This window comes from Balaenoptera musculus, chromosome 18, assembly GCF_009873245.2.
Source record: "Balaenoptera musculus isolate JJ_BM4_2016_0621 chromosome 18, mBalMus1.pri.v3, whole genome shotgun sequence".
NCBI classification, from domain to species: domain Eukaryota; kingdom Metazoa; phylum Chordata; class Mammalia; order Artiodactyla; family Balaenopteridae; genus Balaenoptera; species Balaenoptera musculus.
Window position 1 is genome coordinate 2870034 of NC_045802.1, and position 13600 is coordinate 2883633.

The 13600-nt window shown below is 49.7% G+C and overlaps 1 protein-coding gene across 1 annotated transcript in view; it reads right to left on the reverse strand.

The window, feature by feature from the left end:
- LOC118884252 (mitochondrial intermediate peptidase) overlaps positions 1-13600 on the reverse strand; it is a 140913-nt gene that overhangs the window by 17878 nt on the left and 109435 nt on the right. Inside the window, exons 17-18 of the mRNA XM_036831773.1 lie at positions 9116-9237; positions 7259-7332 (exon numbers count right to left, since the gene is read on the reverse strand). Coding sequence (XP_036687668.1) covers positions 7259-7332; positions 9116-9237 — 196 coding nt within the window. The remainder of the gene's footprint in view (positions 1-7258; positions 7333-9115; positions 9238-13600) is intronic.

Here is a 13600-nt window from a genome sequence, read left to right on the forward strand (position 1 = left end):
TTACTCCTCCCCCCATTCTGTGATTCTGATGTCATACTTCATAGTTCATGTTTATCACTTAACTGCTTATTATCGTTATAGTTGCTTTTACATTTTTTTTGTCTTTTAATCTTTGTACTGGCTTATTTAAGTGGTTGATCCTCAGTCCTTACTATAGATTTGCCTTTCCTATTGGAGTTTTCCCTTTCCTGTAGATTCTTCTTTTCCACTTAGAGAAGACTCTTTAATATTTCTTTTGGGGTAGATTTAGCATTGATGAACTCTTAGTTTTTGCTTGTCTGAGAAGTTCTCTCTCCTTAGATTCTAAATGAAAATCTTGCTGGGTAGAGTATCCTAAGTTGCAGGCTTTTCCCTTTCGGCACTTTGAATATATCATGCCACTCTCTTCTGGCCTGCAAAGTTTCTGCAGAGAAATCAGCTGGTAGCCTTATGGGAATTCCCTTGTATATGACTGTTTTTTTCTTGCTGCTGCTTTTAGGCTTCTCTCTTTTCTTGCCATTTTAATTATAATGTCTTGGTTTGGGTTTATCTTGTTTGGGACCCTCTGTGCGTCTGTATCTGGATATCCGTTTCCTTCTTCATGTTTGGGAAGTTTTCAGCCATAATTTCTTCAAATACATTTTCAATACCCTTTTCTCTCTTCTGGGACCCCCTATAATGTGAATGTTGGTACGCTTTTATCCAGAGATCTCTTAACCTTTTTTAATTTTTTTACATTTGTTTGTTTGTCATTTTGTTGTACTGGTCAGGTGATTTCCATTATTATATCTTCCAGATCCCTTAAGTGTTCTTCTGTATCACTTAGTCTGCTATTCATTCCTTCTAGTGTGTTTTTTGGATTTCAGTTATTGAATTCTTCATTTATGATTGGGTTTTTTTCATATTTCCTAGTTCCTTGTTAAAACTCTCACTGTGCTCATGTATTCTTTTCTCTAATTCAGTTAACAATTTTATTACCAATGCTTTCAATTCTTTATCTGATAAATTGGTAGGGGGGTAGGGCTGGGGGTGGAGGGGCTAGAGCTGGAGCTGGGTGTGAAGCAAGACTTCCCTTCTGCTCAGTGGCCATCACTGCCCTACTGGGGGTGGGATCTGGCCCCAAGGGTCAGGCCTGAGCTGGCTCTGTTCCCTGTACGTGTGCGCTTTCCCTGCTCCCTACACTGGGACCCTTGCTGCAGAGGCAGGGGTGCTGAAGCAAGGGGGCCTGTGCAGGCTGTCGGCACTCACTGGCTGCAGCCAGAGGTCTGGGCCGTCTCTGACGCACGGCCTGTGCAGTGCCCGCCGTGTTCCCTGGCTCTGTGGAGAAAGCCTCAGGCGAAAGTCCCCTTTGTCCCTCACAGCCGTCCCTGTCCGTGTAGGGCCACACTGCAGGGCGGATGGGGCCCGGGGGGAGCCTCAGTGCACACCGGGCTGTGAGCTGTGGCGGAGCAGCTGCTCTCAGAGTTCTGGGCTTCGGGGGGACGGCTCGAGTAGCTGCCAACACCCCGCCCAGGCTCTGTCCTGGCCCTGGTGGCCTCTGGGTCCCACGTGAGTCCTCTGCCGTAGACCCTGTGCTGCCCTGTGACGTGGAGTATGCGGGGCTGGAGCGTGTGCCGAGGCGGCCGTCGGAAACCTGGCAGGCAGCAGAGCAGCCTTCAACCCGCCCTTTCCTCTGTGCCTCGGGGCTCGTCTGCCCTGTGCTGGATGCCAGGACAGAGGTGCCCAGTCTGTGGCTCTCACCGCTCACTGCCCAGAGCAGGTCTCTGCCTGTGCCATCTTTTCCTCTGAGTCCCCTCCCAGGGGCACAGGCCCAGACCTGATCGCTTTTCTTCCTTTCCTACCCCGTTACCGCCTTGGTCGTACAGGAGTTCTTCTGCCAGTTTCCAGTTAGTTTTCAGTGAGACTCGTTCCACACACAGATGTGTCTTTGATGCGTTCCTCGGCGGGGGTGAGCTCCATGCCCTCCTCTGTCCCACCATCTTGTCCGATCCCCCATAATCACCTTGTTAATGGCACAGGAGACCTCTGCCCTTCCAGGTGAACTCTAACAAACACTTAAGTATGCATTAATGCAGCAGGTACCCACGGATGGTGCGCACAGCGCGGGCCTAGCCGTTTCCTCCTCTCAGAGAGCCGAGGCTCGACTCTGGTGCCCCTTGTCTGTGATGACCTGGGAAGGAAGACCCCAGAGGTGAGGTGCCCTTCTCATCACACCGAGGGTCGTGACAGCACGACTCGCCTTGCCGGTGCTGACCCCGAACACCTGGCCGAGGCAGCGTTTCATGTAAAGTCGCTCTCCCTTCCTTCCAGAGCACGGTATGAAAGGGGGAGGGTCACCGTGTGGCCCACACTCGGCAGGGTGGGGGGGCACCTACAGAAGCCATCTGAACTCTCCTGCACAGGAGGTCTGCCCTGCTGATTCATTCGAGCATTCCTATCAGGGCGGGCTCATGGATACACACTTTATACTTTGTGTTATATCGCAATGCTGCCTTATTTTTTTGCTCAAATTGTTGAAGTTTTGGCTGTTGAGGGTTCGTTTATAGTGGGAGCCTGTCCCCCCTGACACACATGCCCATCCTTGTGTGCATTCCTGAGCACCTTCCTTCCTGGTGCTGCAGGCCAGCCCTGGAATCAGCCCTTCCCCCAAGGAGCCCTGATTCCTCTAGGGGAGAAGGTGTCAAACCAAGCTCCAGGCGCTCCCTGCTCCTAGGACCAAGGAGAGGAGTTATCATTGTACACTGTTTGTAGTAATCTCCTTGGGGGACGAGGGTGACCATTTGGAATATACACCACAAATTTCTGACTTGTTTCTTGAATAAGAGTACTATGTAGTAAGAAGAGATGCTATAGGATAGTTACAGCAACGATGAAGGAGCTTTGAAAGCCACGAAGCTGTGCAGGAGCGTGAGCTCTTGTGATTTTAATCAGCTTACGGTGAGGCCTGGGGCGTCTAGACGCTGGTTCCACAAGTCAGTGTGGCAACACAGAAGAACAGACTGAAGGGAACTTCGCTGAGAATTTATCTACGATTTCTTTTCATCTTATCTGATGCTTCGTCCTTTTTAAAACTCTGTTAAGTTATAATGTTATATCTCTACTTGCCTACTGCTTTTGGCCAAAAGTCATAAAGCTAAGAATTTCTTTTCTGGAAAGGAGAACAGAAATAAAGTTGTTTAATATTTAAAAATAACCACTTGGAACGCTAAAATCTTGGGCTTTAACCTTTCCTTTCCCCACAAAATTCTTTGTGCCAAGGCTGCAGGCGAGAGCACACAGGATCATAACCAGAGGTGGAAATGTGAAACTCGGCGGGCACCGTGCTTACGCGGCTGCGGTGAGAATCATCCCATGGGAACGACTGTGACTAAAAGGGATCATGAACCAAGTTGATAGCTTTGCCACGAAAGTCTAAAGAGCTTACATAAAAACAGATTACGGAAAATTTTACTGCTCGTCAGTGGATGTCAGGCAGGCCTCGCCAGTGTCAATGGGAATAGTTAGGATGTGACATTAAAAACACACACAAACTTTGGGGATCACTGAGGCCTCAAGGCTCAGGCCACTGACATCTTCACATTCTAAAGACCAACTCAGTCTCAAGTCAGCCTTCAAAGATCAACCGAGGAAGACGCGGGCATCAGGAGGAAGGCGGCAGGGAGGAGAATGAGCCTCGTCATCTATGGAAATGGGGAAATAAGACCTACTTTAGAGGGAGTAAATGAGTAGCAAAACAGGAAGCACCTGGCAAGCGGAGATTTTGCAATGTGTTGGTTTTTTCCTAGTTATTTAAAGATAAGTAACATCTGAACCTAAAAACTCAACAAGGGCCATTTACTCAAGAATTTTGGATAACGTAAAAGAAAGATAAAGCAGTCTACAATGGAAGAGATAAAATCCTGCAGGGACTTCACCTGTTGTTCCTGAACTGCTGAAATAATACAGCTCCGACCCCCAAAAGCTGTATAAATCCCCCTCTTCTACCTGCTGTGGTAGAAACAATTCTCGTTCCAGGTGGGTACCAGGTATTTCCACCTCCCTGTTACAAACTCACTGAATGTTTATCTTTCTAGAGAGACATTCATTTTCTGAAATGGTTTTGCAGAAACTGAACTCTGGGTCGTGTTCACCACAGCACACCTAAAAAGTTTTCTAGTATATGTTTTTAAAAATGGCAAAATGAATGAAAATGTCGTATCATCCTGGTTTATTTTAAGCAAAAACTAAGTTCTCTTATTACTAAGAAATGTGATACTTAAACCAGAAAACACTGTATGCAATGTACAAAGAGTTCAACTCACCCCAGAATCCTCGGCAATTAGGAGAGTTGAATTCAGTCAGGTGTGTTGCCACCTTTGTTTTAGTGGAGGATTAAGTAACTGAATATTCTGCTTATAACATCCTTATATATGCTATGGATGTGTTTAAAACTAGATAAGGACACAATTTCAACCTGCAGATTAGAAAGAAGTGTTTTGAAGTCAAATCACATTTTGTGTCCCTTAGGGAAATTGACTTGGTCGAGGAATTTGGCAAGTACCAGAGCTGGCAACTGCAAATCCAATTCTGTTTTACCGTGCGATGTGACCGCTCCCCCACCCCGCCCCCCGAGGAAGGAAATACTTTCTTAACCACTATTTTGTTTTCTTCCAATGGTGTTTAGAGTTTTGAGAGGAAAACACTATGGGCCCTTTAAGAAAAGTCTGTGTTGCCGCACGTGGAGCTTCCCCGAGGCTCCCGGGCACGGAGGTAGGAGTCAGCGCGGGGCGAGGAGGCTGCCTGCCGGGGGCGGTGCTCCCTTCAGACCTGACAGTGAGTCTAAAAAAGGCGAGCAAGCTCAAGGCTCACCTGTGAGGTGTTTATCGTCCAAAGATCAGAAGCACTGTTGCGTTGAGTAGATCGTACAAAGAGCACCAGCAGGACGCACGCCTCCTGACTCTAAGGAAAGGGCTCGGCGTTCACCTGAAATGCTGTGTCTTAAGGAAGGACGTCAACAGAGGTGGCATCTGGTCACAGAGGTACGGATTCTGTTCTTTACCTTCTGCTACTTAATATAATTCTTTACATTTACCTAGTGAGTAGTTAAATACAACAGATGAAGCACCTTTAAAAATTACATTTTCATAAAAAGAATAATACCAACTAGAATGTTTATGCTTTCATATCACGACGCTGAGTAATTTCACAGTCACTCCTCCTAGGGCCACCCCGATGCTATGAGCCGTCATGCAGGACGCTCCTGCTTTGGGGGTGCAGGCTGGCCGGTCACACACAGGAAGAGGGGACGCCACTGCCGATCTTGTCTTACAAACCCAACCCTACGGAGTGACAACTGGCGTAGCACCTGCACATGGCCCCATTCATCCGCCGTGTAACAGATCACGTGAATTAAGGAGGTCCGGCAGAACAACATTAAGGACAATGGTAACACAAGCCGAGCAGTTCTATCGCTGGTGTTAGCTGCGATCTGAATACTTTCTCATTTCTAGTTTGAACCACAGGCTTGTTTTTCTCTCATGAGTGTGAGTTTCAGTGTGGAAAAATATTTTTTCTTCACACACACAAAAATGTTTCATATGAAGAACAGAATTTCCAGAGAGATGATACAACCATCTTGGAAGCAGAGTAGAAAAATACACCAACCAAAAGACAAACACTGAAAAGGATTTAGTATTTTTCTTTTGCTGGAGCCATATGTAAGCTAATATTTATGTGCAGACGGCGTTTAGACCCTGGTGTCAGGAAGGATAAACTAAGCACCACTGCTGAGAGAGCTTTCCCACCAGAACATCCGCATGAGAATGAACCCTGGAGCCTCTTCTGCCCCCACTCACAGCGGGCTGTCCACACAGCACCACAAACTACCAGCCCAAAGGGCGCCATGTAGACCATCATCAGCCAAGTAATTTCACTGTTCCCGAGTCCACAAGGGGCCTGCGGCCAGCAGTCCTACCCAGGGAGCTGCTCAGAGCTCCGTCCCTGTGGTCGGAAGTCCCAGGCTCCAATCCTGGTGGGGCTCCCTCTGTCTCTGCTGCACCACAGGGCCGGGACCTGAGCTGTTCCACCATCGGTAGGAGGGTACGGATCACCCCACCTCAGAGGGTTGCTGGAAGATTCCATCAATCAGTACACGAAACCCACTTAGAACAGTGACTGGACGTGGCAGAATTCAACGAGGGCCGGCAGGATCGGCCAGAGAAGTGGGGGGCATCACAAGCCTCCTCGTCGAGAGGGTGACCCGAGGCGCAATCACTGATGGGAGGACCAGGCGTCACCCCCAAAGCACAGCGGGGCTGGGCTACAGGAAACTGCAGGCAGTCTGGGCTGGCTGACCCGCTTTATACACTGCCTGCGGCAGTGGGCAGACCGAGCCTGGACAAACAAACCCTCCCAGAAAAGCTGACGGAATCGAGGTCCCCAGTGGGACTTTGTCACCTCCAGTGCCTGGCATGTCAGCAGCTCTCAGCCACTGGGCTGGATGAAGGAGCAGCTACAGCCCTGCCCGAGAGGACAGCAGGTGCAACAGATGTGCACAAGGGACGTCACCTCAACCCATCAGAGCAGAACTGCTCTGTTACCACTAGGAAGACAGCATCCCCCTAAGACTGGGAGTCATCTCCTAAATGCACTTTCATCAGATAGTCAGAGGGACCAGCTGCATAGAAATGCCGGCATCCTGAGAGCACCCAATATCACCCACATTTCCTTGAAATATTTGTGAGAACATTCTAAGAAACATCATGACGGTCACTTCCGTTCACAATTAAATTTTCAGTGGAAATACTTAAAAAATTATCCAAAACACATAGGAAAACAAGCATCGTGAGATGTCTAAGAAGACTGAATTAGGTTCGTTTAAGTAAAAAATCCATCCTGATGCCTTGGAATTTCTAACAAATGTATTGCTAGGCTTTCATAAGGGAATAAGAAATGAGTTCTTTAGGCCAGAGAAACACACTGTAACCTATTAAAATCCGAAGGCAAATTTTCTGAGAATTTACAGTAACTTAACAGTTTCCTATTAGAGTGTTAGTAACACTTCGAGAGTTAAAGCCTGAAATTTTTTCTCAATCTAAATAAATCACAGTCACTAACTTATTTGGGACACAATGAAACAGACGCTCAGAACAAAGTGCACAGCTGAAGCGTCGTGTCTTTAAAAGAAAAACAGACAAATAGGAAACATCTTTCATTACAGATGACACGAAACAATACCCAAAGTGCTAATGTTAACACGTAAACCTTAAAAAAAAAAAAAGCGCAGCTCATGTTGGCTTACCTTGCACCATGAGCAGGGGCTCCTTGCCCCCGCCGTGCGCCAGCATCTCCCGGCGGTAGCGCTCCCCCGCCGCCCTGGGGAGGAGAGAACTGTCACTGGAGCCTGCACGCGCCCAGCCACACCCGCCGGAGTCCCCCAGATGAAGCCACACTGATGTCAAGTTCAGAGAAGCTGCCCTTCATTATCTTCTGGCTTCTAAAAATCTCATTCTGATTTTTAACCTACTCTACTAAGACAGACCAGCGGTGATATATTTACTATAAGAGCAAGCATGCTCTTTCTAGAAAGGATTGTTTAGTTTATGTGGTACAGAACAAGCAGAAAATCATACCCCATTCTCCATCATCTTTAAGATTATTTTAAAGTGAGATTTAAAATCATTTATGCTCTTCTCTCAAAAAAGAATTTGAAATGGCACCCAACAGAGAGAAAAATAACACTCGGACCTAAGAGTAAAGCCACAAAAGCTGTCAGGAGAGGGTTAATTACGCCAGGAAGCCTTGGCTAGGGATAACAGAGGACACTTTTGCTCCGTGCTGCTCTTCATCAGCCGGATTCGATAAGGAACAGTGTCCATAACACTCGAAGGCTAGACAGAAATTCTCTAAATTACTGGCTACTCTCTTTTTTTAAATAGAAATGCAATTCCTTAAATGCAAATAACTGAAGTTAAATAAAGTATGTTTTCATTCCACTATTTCTGGAGGATCTTTACGTGGGCAATTTTGTGAACGTGGTCTCTAATTGGAAATGTTGCCAGCACTTCACTCTCAGAAACAGGATGACATCAAACGCTAATCCTGGCTCCACCCTGAAGCGAGCACCGAGGCACCGTGGGCCCCGAGGCAGGCAGCGTGGACAGGGCAGCTGAGAGGCCCCGCCCGGCCTCAGCTCTGCTGCTTCCAACCGGGAGACTTCCCAGAACGGGGATCAAAAAGGATCTTTTGGTAGAGGTTAGAAATTTTCTCGTCCCCTGAGTATTTTTACTAGCTTACTTTTACATGCCCATAGAAGTACAGCAACTGCATGTCTAGGCGAGAATGCATACATAAACAAGATATAAATACTGGGGAATACATGTATTTAAAAGTATGTGGTTTTCTAGTAAAATGTGATTCCTTTAAACAAGATAGTATTTTGCCTATTTTATAGAAATCTTCAGTAAAGAATTATAATCCCCAGAATTGATTTATGGTACTCAATTTTGGCTTCAGAGCCTTTGAAAATAATAAAAATTTAAAAAGCAGACCAAGTGTCTACAGTTCGCAGAGGGTGGAAGACACAGCAGCACGTGGGCACCGAGCTGCAAAACATTAAACATTCGATTACATCAGACTCAAGTTCAAAAGAGCCTGGAACGGAATGTGATGATTAACTGCTGAGAAAACCCAAGCCTTTGCCAAATGACATGAAGAGCTGAGGGGGGGGCGTGGGGTGGAGTGGGGTGGGTGGGGGGCAGAAAGGACCAGGAATTAGCAGACCTGGTTCTCATCTTAGTCCAGTTGGTTCGCTGTGAAGCCTTGAACAAATCACCCCCTCTGAGCCTCAGTTTCCTCTTATGAAAACTCCTGCTCCGCCAAGGCTGCTGGGACTAACATAGTAACCTGCGTGGGAGACTCGAGGGCACTCCCGGCATCTGAGGGGCCACGAGCCTCAACCTGCGCAGTGAGGCCGCCTGACCGTGCGACCTGTGCGGCGCAGACAGGCCGCTCTGAACGGCTGTGAGACCAGGTCTCAGTCAGTGCTTTCAAAGGAAGCTCCTTCTAAGGACCCGTGGAACCAGAAGCCGCTTCCCCGGGCTCCCGCTGGGGAGGAGGCCCAGGTGCACAGCAGGCCGTGAAACCCCCGTCTTCTTACCTGTTAAACGGATCCCGGAGAAAGCACTCCCTCCAGACCATGGACGCCACTGCCCGGGACACCAGGTAGGAGTAGTATTTGGCACCGTAGCCCACCAGGTGGCTGAAGCGCAGCTGCCAGGCCTGCGGACAGACAGGGTACAGGCGGCGCTGAGGCTGCAGCTGGACGCCGTGCGGGCCCAGCGCAGGGAGGCACGCAGGAACTGCAGACGTGCCCGTGACGTGGCACCCTCGGGGGCGTCCCGCACGGGTGGTCACTTCTCACGTGGTGCACACTGAGAGGGCTGCAGTGAGTCCCCTCAAAACCCTCACGCTGAGCCCCGATCCCCAGGCCCCCGGAGTGAGACTGTTTGTGGAGACGGGCCTCTAGAGAGGTGATGGAGGTAAAATGAGCTGCCGGGGCGGCCCTAGGCCACCAGGGCTGGATATGTAGGTCCCCGTACGACGGGGGAGACCACACCGGGACAGGGCAGGAAGGCGGCCTCAGGAGAACCAACCCTGACACCCGACTGTTCTGTACAAGTTCACTGCCACCGGACTCGTGTCTGGCAGAAACAGAGGGAGGACGCCCAGACACGCAGCGCAGCGTCAGGAACGGGGCGGCAACGCGTTGTCCCAGGGTTCCGGCCTGCGGGGAGCCTGGCCGCTGGGTCGGGGGAGGGCGCTCTGGCCTGGCACCGGGTGCCGTCCTTTTCGAGGACGGTGACGTCGTTACTGTAAGAAAGGCCACGTGAGTTCCCAGGGAAGAACACCCTCCCACTGGAAGACTCTTTTCCTGCAAATGCTGTTCTTTTTCTGGACCTAAAAGCTGAAAACAAGTACGTTCTGGGTGGTTAGTAGGAAGAGGGTATCCAAGTGCAAAGGCATAAGCTGCCCACAGCACAGTCATGGCACCACTGCTAGAAAAGCCAGAATTACAGAAGCCATCATCCTCAAATGACACGGTTGTAACTTAAAAATTTTTACTTTACTGAAACAAATCTGACACGCAGTAATACTCTACTGTCTTTTAATGTGTGCTTTAGCTGACGGTAAAATTTTTAGGAAAAAAAATTGAAGCCTAAGTTTTTAAACTAAGGTAATCATTATCTAATAAATCTTTTCACCCCCTGGAAGATAAAGTATAAAGTTTAATCACCACAAATGTTTAATCACCACAAATGTTTAACCACATAAACAATTTCCACCTAATTGATTAAGCCACAAACTAAGCCAACAGACAGTTCCCTGCTGACAGCGGGGCGGCGGATCCGAGGACACCTCGACGTCCCCCACGTGGCCCACAGGGGCCCGGCGCTCTGAGTGGTGTCCAGCACCTCACGAGGGCGCTCGGCCTGGGCTGGGCGTGGGGCAGGCAGGCCAGCTCTCAGGCTAGAGCTGGAACAGGAGGGGTCGGCGGGGGGAACGGGAACCCTCGGGATCCACCCTCCCCTTTCCAACCGGGATGCGACTGGAAGCAAGGGGGGCTCGCGAGCTGTGTCCCTCCATCTGTGTGGGACACCTCGCCCTGCCCTCTGTGAAGGCGAGACCCCAGGGGCGGGGCACCACAACCCAGGGCGGTGGTCCCCGACTCCACACGGCCACCGCTGGTGCTGGGCGGTACACTCGCGAGGCTGTCACAGTAACCAGACCCCCAGGCACAGGTGCTGCCACCAGCAGAGCAGAGGTGCCGAGGCCCTGCAGCTCGCCTGGCACGATCCACACCTGGATACCTGGACACACAGAGTCCACAGCGTCTGCCTGTCACCAGCCTCCCACCTGGACAGAGCTACTCAGGCATGGCGCACACCTTGCTGTCTTGTGCTTAGATGACAGGTTTCCATACCTCAAGACATGCCAAATAAATGATACCGCCTGACACCCTTCATCAGCGGTCTGTAAGTTTATGGCACACCAAGACCTACAATCCCATTGCTGTGTGACCACACATAGCTGAACTCCTGATAATTCAGCCTGATGTTAAGTCCTTGTTACCACTCCACTCATTCACCTGGAAAAATAATAGACAGCATCTCATTTTAAGCTCTGGAATTATGTCATCCTCTTCCTTTTATCTCCAAGTTTCCTCCTTCCGAAAGGGACCTTTGCCAGATGAACAAAAGTTTTCACCCGTCCTTTGAAGCGCCAGGTGAGGAGCTGGTCTTAAGAACAAAGGACTCGGGCTTCCCTGGTGGCGCAGTGGTTGAGAATCTGCCTGCCAATGCAGGGAACATGGGTTCGGAGCCCTGGTCTGGGAAGATCCCACATGCCGCGGAGCAACTAGGCCCGTGAGCCACAATTACTGAGCCTGCGTGTCTGGAGCCTGTGCTCCACAACAAGAGAGGCCGCGATGAAGAGAGGCCCCCACTTGCCACAACTAGAGAAAGCCCTCGCACAGAAACGACCCAACACAGCCATAAATAAATAAATAAAATAAATAAAAATTAAAAAAAAAGAACAAAGGACTCAGAAGCCTTTGCAGTTTCTCTTCTGTTCTGACTAGAGGTGTGGGCCGTCCCATCCTAACGCGAGCCCTCCGTCTGTCTGTCCTGAGTGAGACAATCTCTGTGATCCGGACGTAAGACAAGAACGGGAGCAGGAGCGCGGCCGGGGCCCCGCGAGCGCAGAGTCACCAGCTGGAACCCTGGGGGGAGGCCCTCCGAGGATCCCCATCCGCTACAGCCCTGTTCTCACCCACGACACTCGTCCGTCCACATCAGAGACGGGCCCAGGGATGGAAAGGAGCAAAGCAGCCGTTACTTACACCTGTTTTCAGTTTCAGACCTAGATGAGGGGCTCGTGCAGAGCCAGCACCCAATAGCTACATGTCAGAAGTTGAATGACCAAGCTAATCATTTCTATTATCGTCTCAAATAGCACGTCATTTCTCCACTTCCAGTTACACATGTATAAGTGCATTTAACTAAAATTTTAAAACAATCTTACTACTAGACTATTAAACCACATGAGAACAGAAACAACATCACTGCTTTCTGGGTTTGGGTCACACAGAACTGAAATTTCCTTCAGAGCAAGGTCCACGAGGCCATGCCTGTGTCTGGCATGGGGCCAGCACGGGGCCTGGAGCACAGCAGGAACTCAACAGCTGTCTGCTGGACGGGTGGACGGACAGGTGGACAGATGGATGGACACTGCAGGATTCTGTCACAGCGATGCTCCGTGTTCCCGACAGACTGGACTTTGGACTGAGATGAGGAATCACGTCCAGATCACAAGCAAGAGGACGTCACAGCGCTACAAACACATTTTGGATCTCAGGCTATTAAAAATAGTTCTTTTGTTTTTTGTTTTTTTTAAAGAATTCTTTGACTACATTATATGACAGTTAAGACTTCTGAGGCTAGTTTTGGCACCAAATGTACAGCATCTGTGTGGTGTTTCCTCACGTGTGATTCAATCTCTGTCAAGTTTCACAGACTCAAAACAAGCCATGGGCCAGCAGTACCCCACAGGCTTCACGGTGCAGCTGCTGTAATAGGACTAAAGGACAGCAAGGCAGAAAGCAGCAAACTCGTGAGCTAGGCTCTGTGGGCAGACCGCCGGGCTGTTCACATTCTCCGAGCACAATACTGTTGGCTTGTGGATTATGTCCTATGGTACCCAAGCCTGGGCATCCAGAAGTGTCCACTTAACCACAGTCGGGAGCAGGAGACCCTCCCCCACCTGCCTTCTCAGGTTCGTATTCTCTCTTTCTTAATGTGTGTGTATATATGTTTTCCATGAAGTAATATAGACGAGTACTTCTAATTTAATAAAAAGTCCCCGCTGACATTTTACCAAAACCCATGAAACAACAATGCCAAACAAACAGGAATTCTCAGTTTGGAATAAAACTGAGAATTTATTTTAGATGAAACACAGCCGTTGTGGTGGACACACTCTCAGGTGGCCTCCGTGGATGCCGGTGTGAAATTTCCTCACCGTGAGTGTGGGCAGGACCAGAGCCTTGCTTCTGACCACCAGAACTGGCAAAGAAGGCGGGATGTCACAGCCACAGCGAGTTACTTACTTGATATGTCTGCCAGGCTGCAGACCCACTGCAGAAACCCTCCTGTTGCCCGAGGTCAGCGGCCCTGGTGGGAAAGCCCACCAGCAGGGACCCTGTGGGATCTGGGGGTGGGGATTTAGGACCTGGGGGTGGCCTCTGGGGCCCAGGGGTGTCCAACAGCTGACAGGCAGCAAGAAGTTGGGCACCTCCATCCTACAAGTGCACAGATAAGAATTCTGCCGAGCAACTTCCCTGGTGGCGCACTGGTTAAGAATCCGCCTGCCAATGCAGGGGACACAGGTTCAAGCCCTGGTCCGGAAAGATCTCACGTGCCACAGAGCAACTAAGCCCGTGCGCCACAACTACTGAGCCTGCGTGCCACAACTACTGAGCCCGTGTGCCTAGAGCCCATGCACCGCAGCGAAGAGTAGCCCCCGCTCGCCGCAACTAGAGAAAAGCCCGCACACAGCAACGAAGACCCGATGCAGCCAAAGGTAA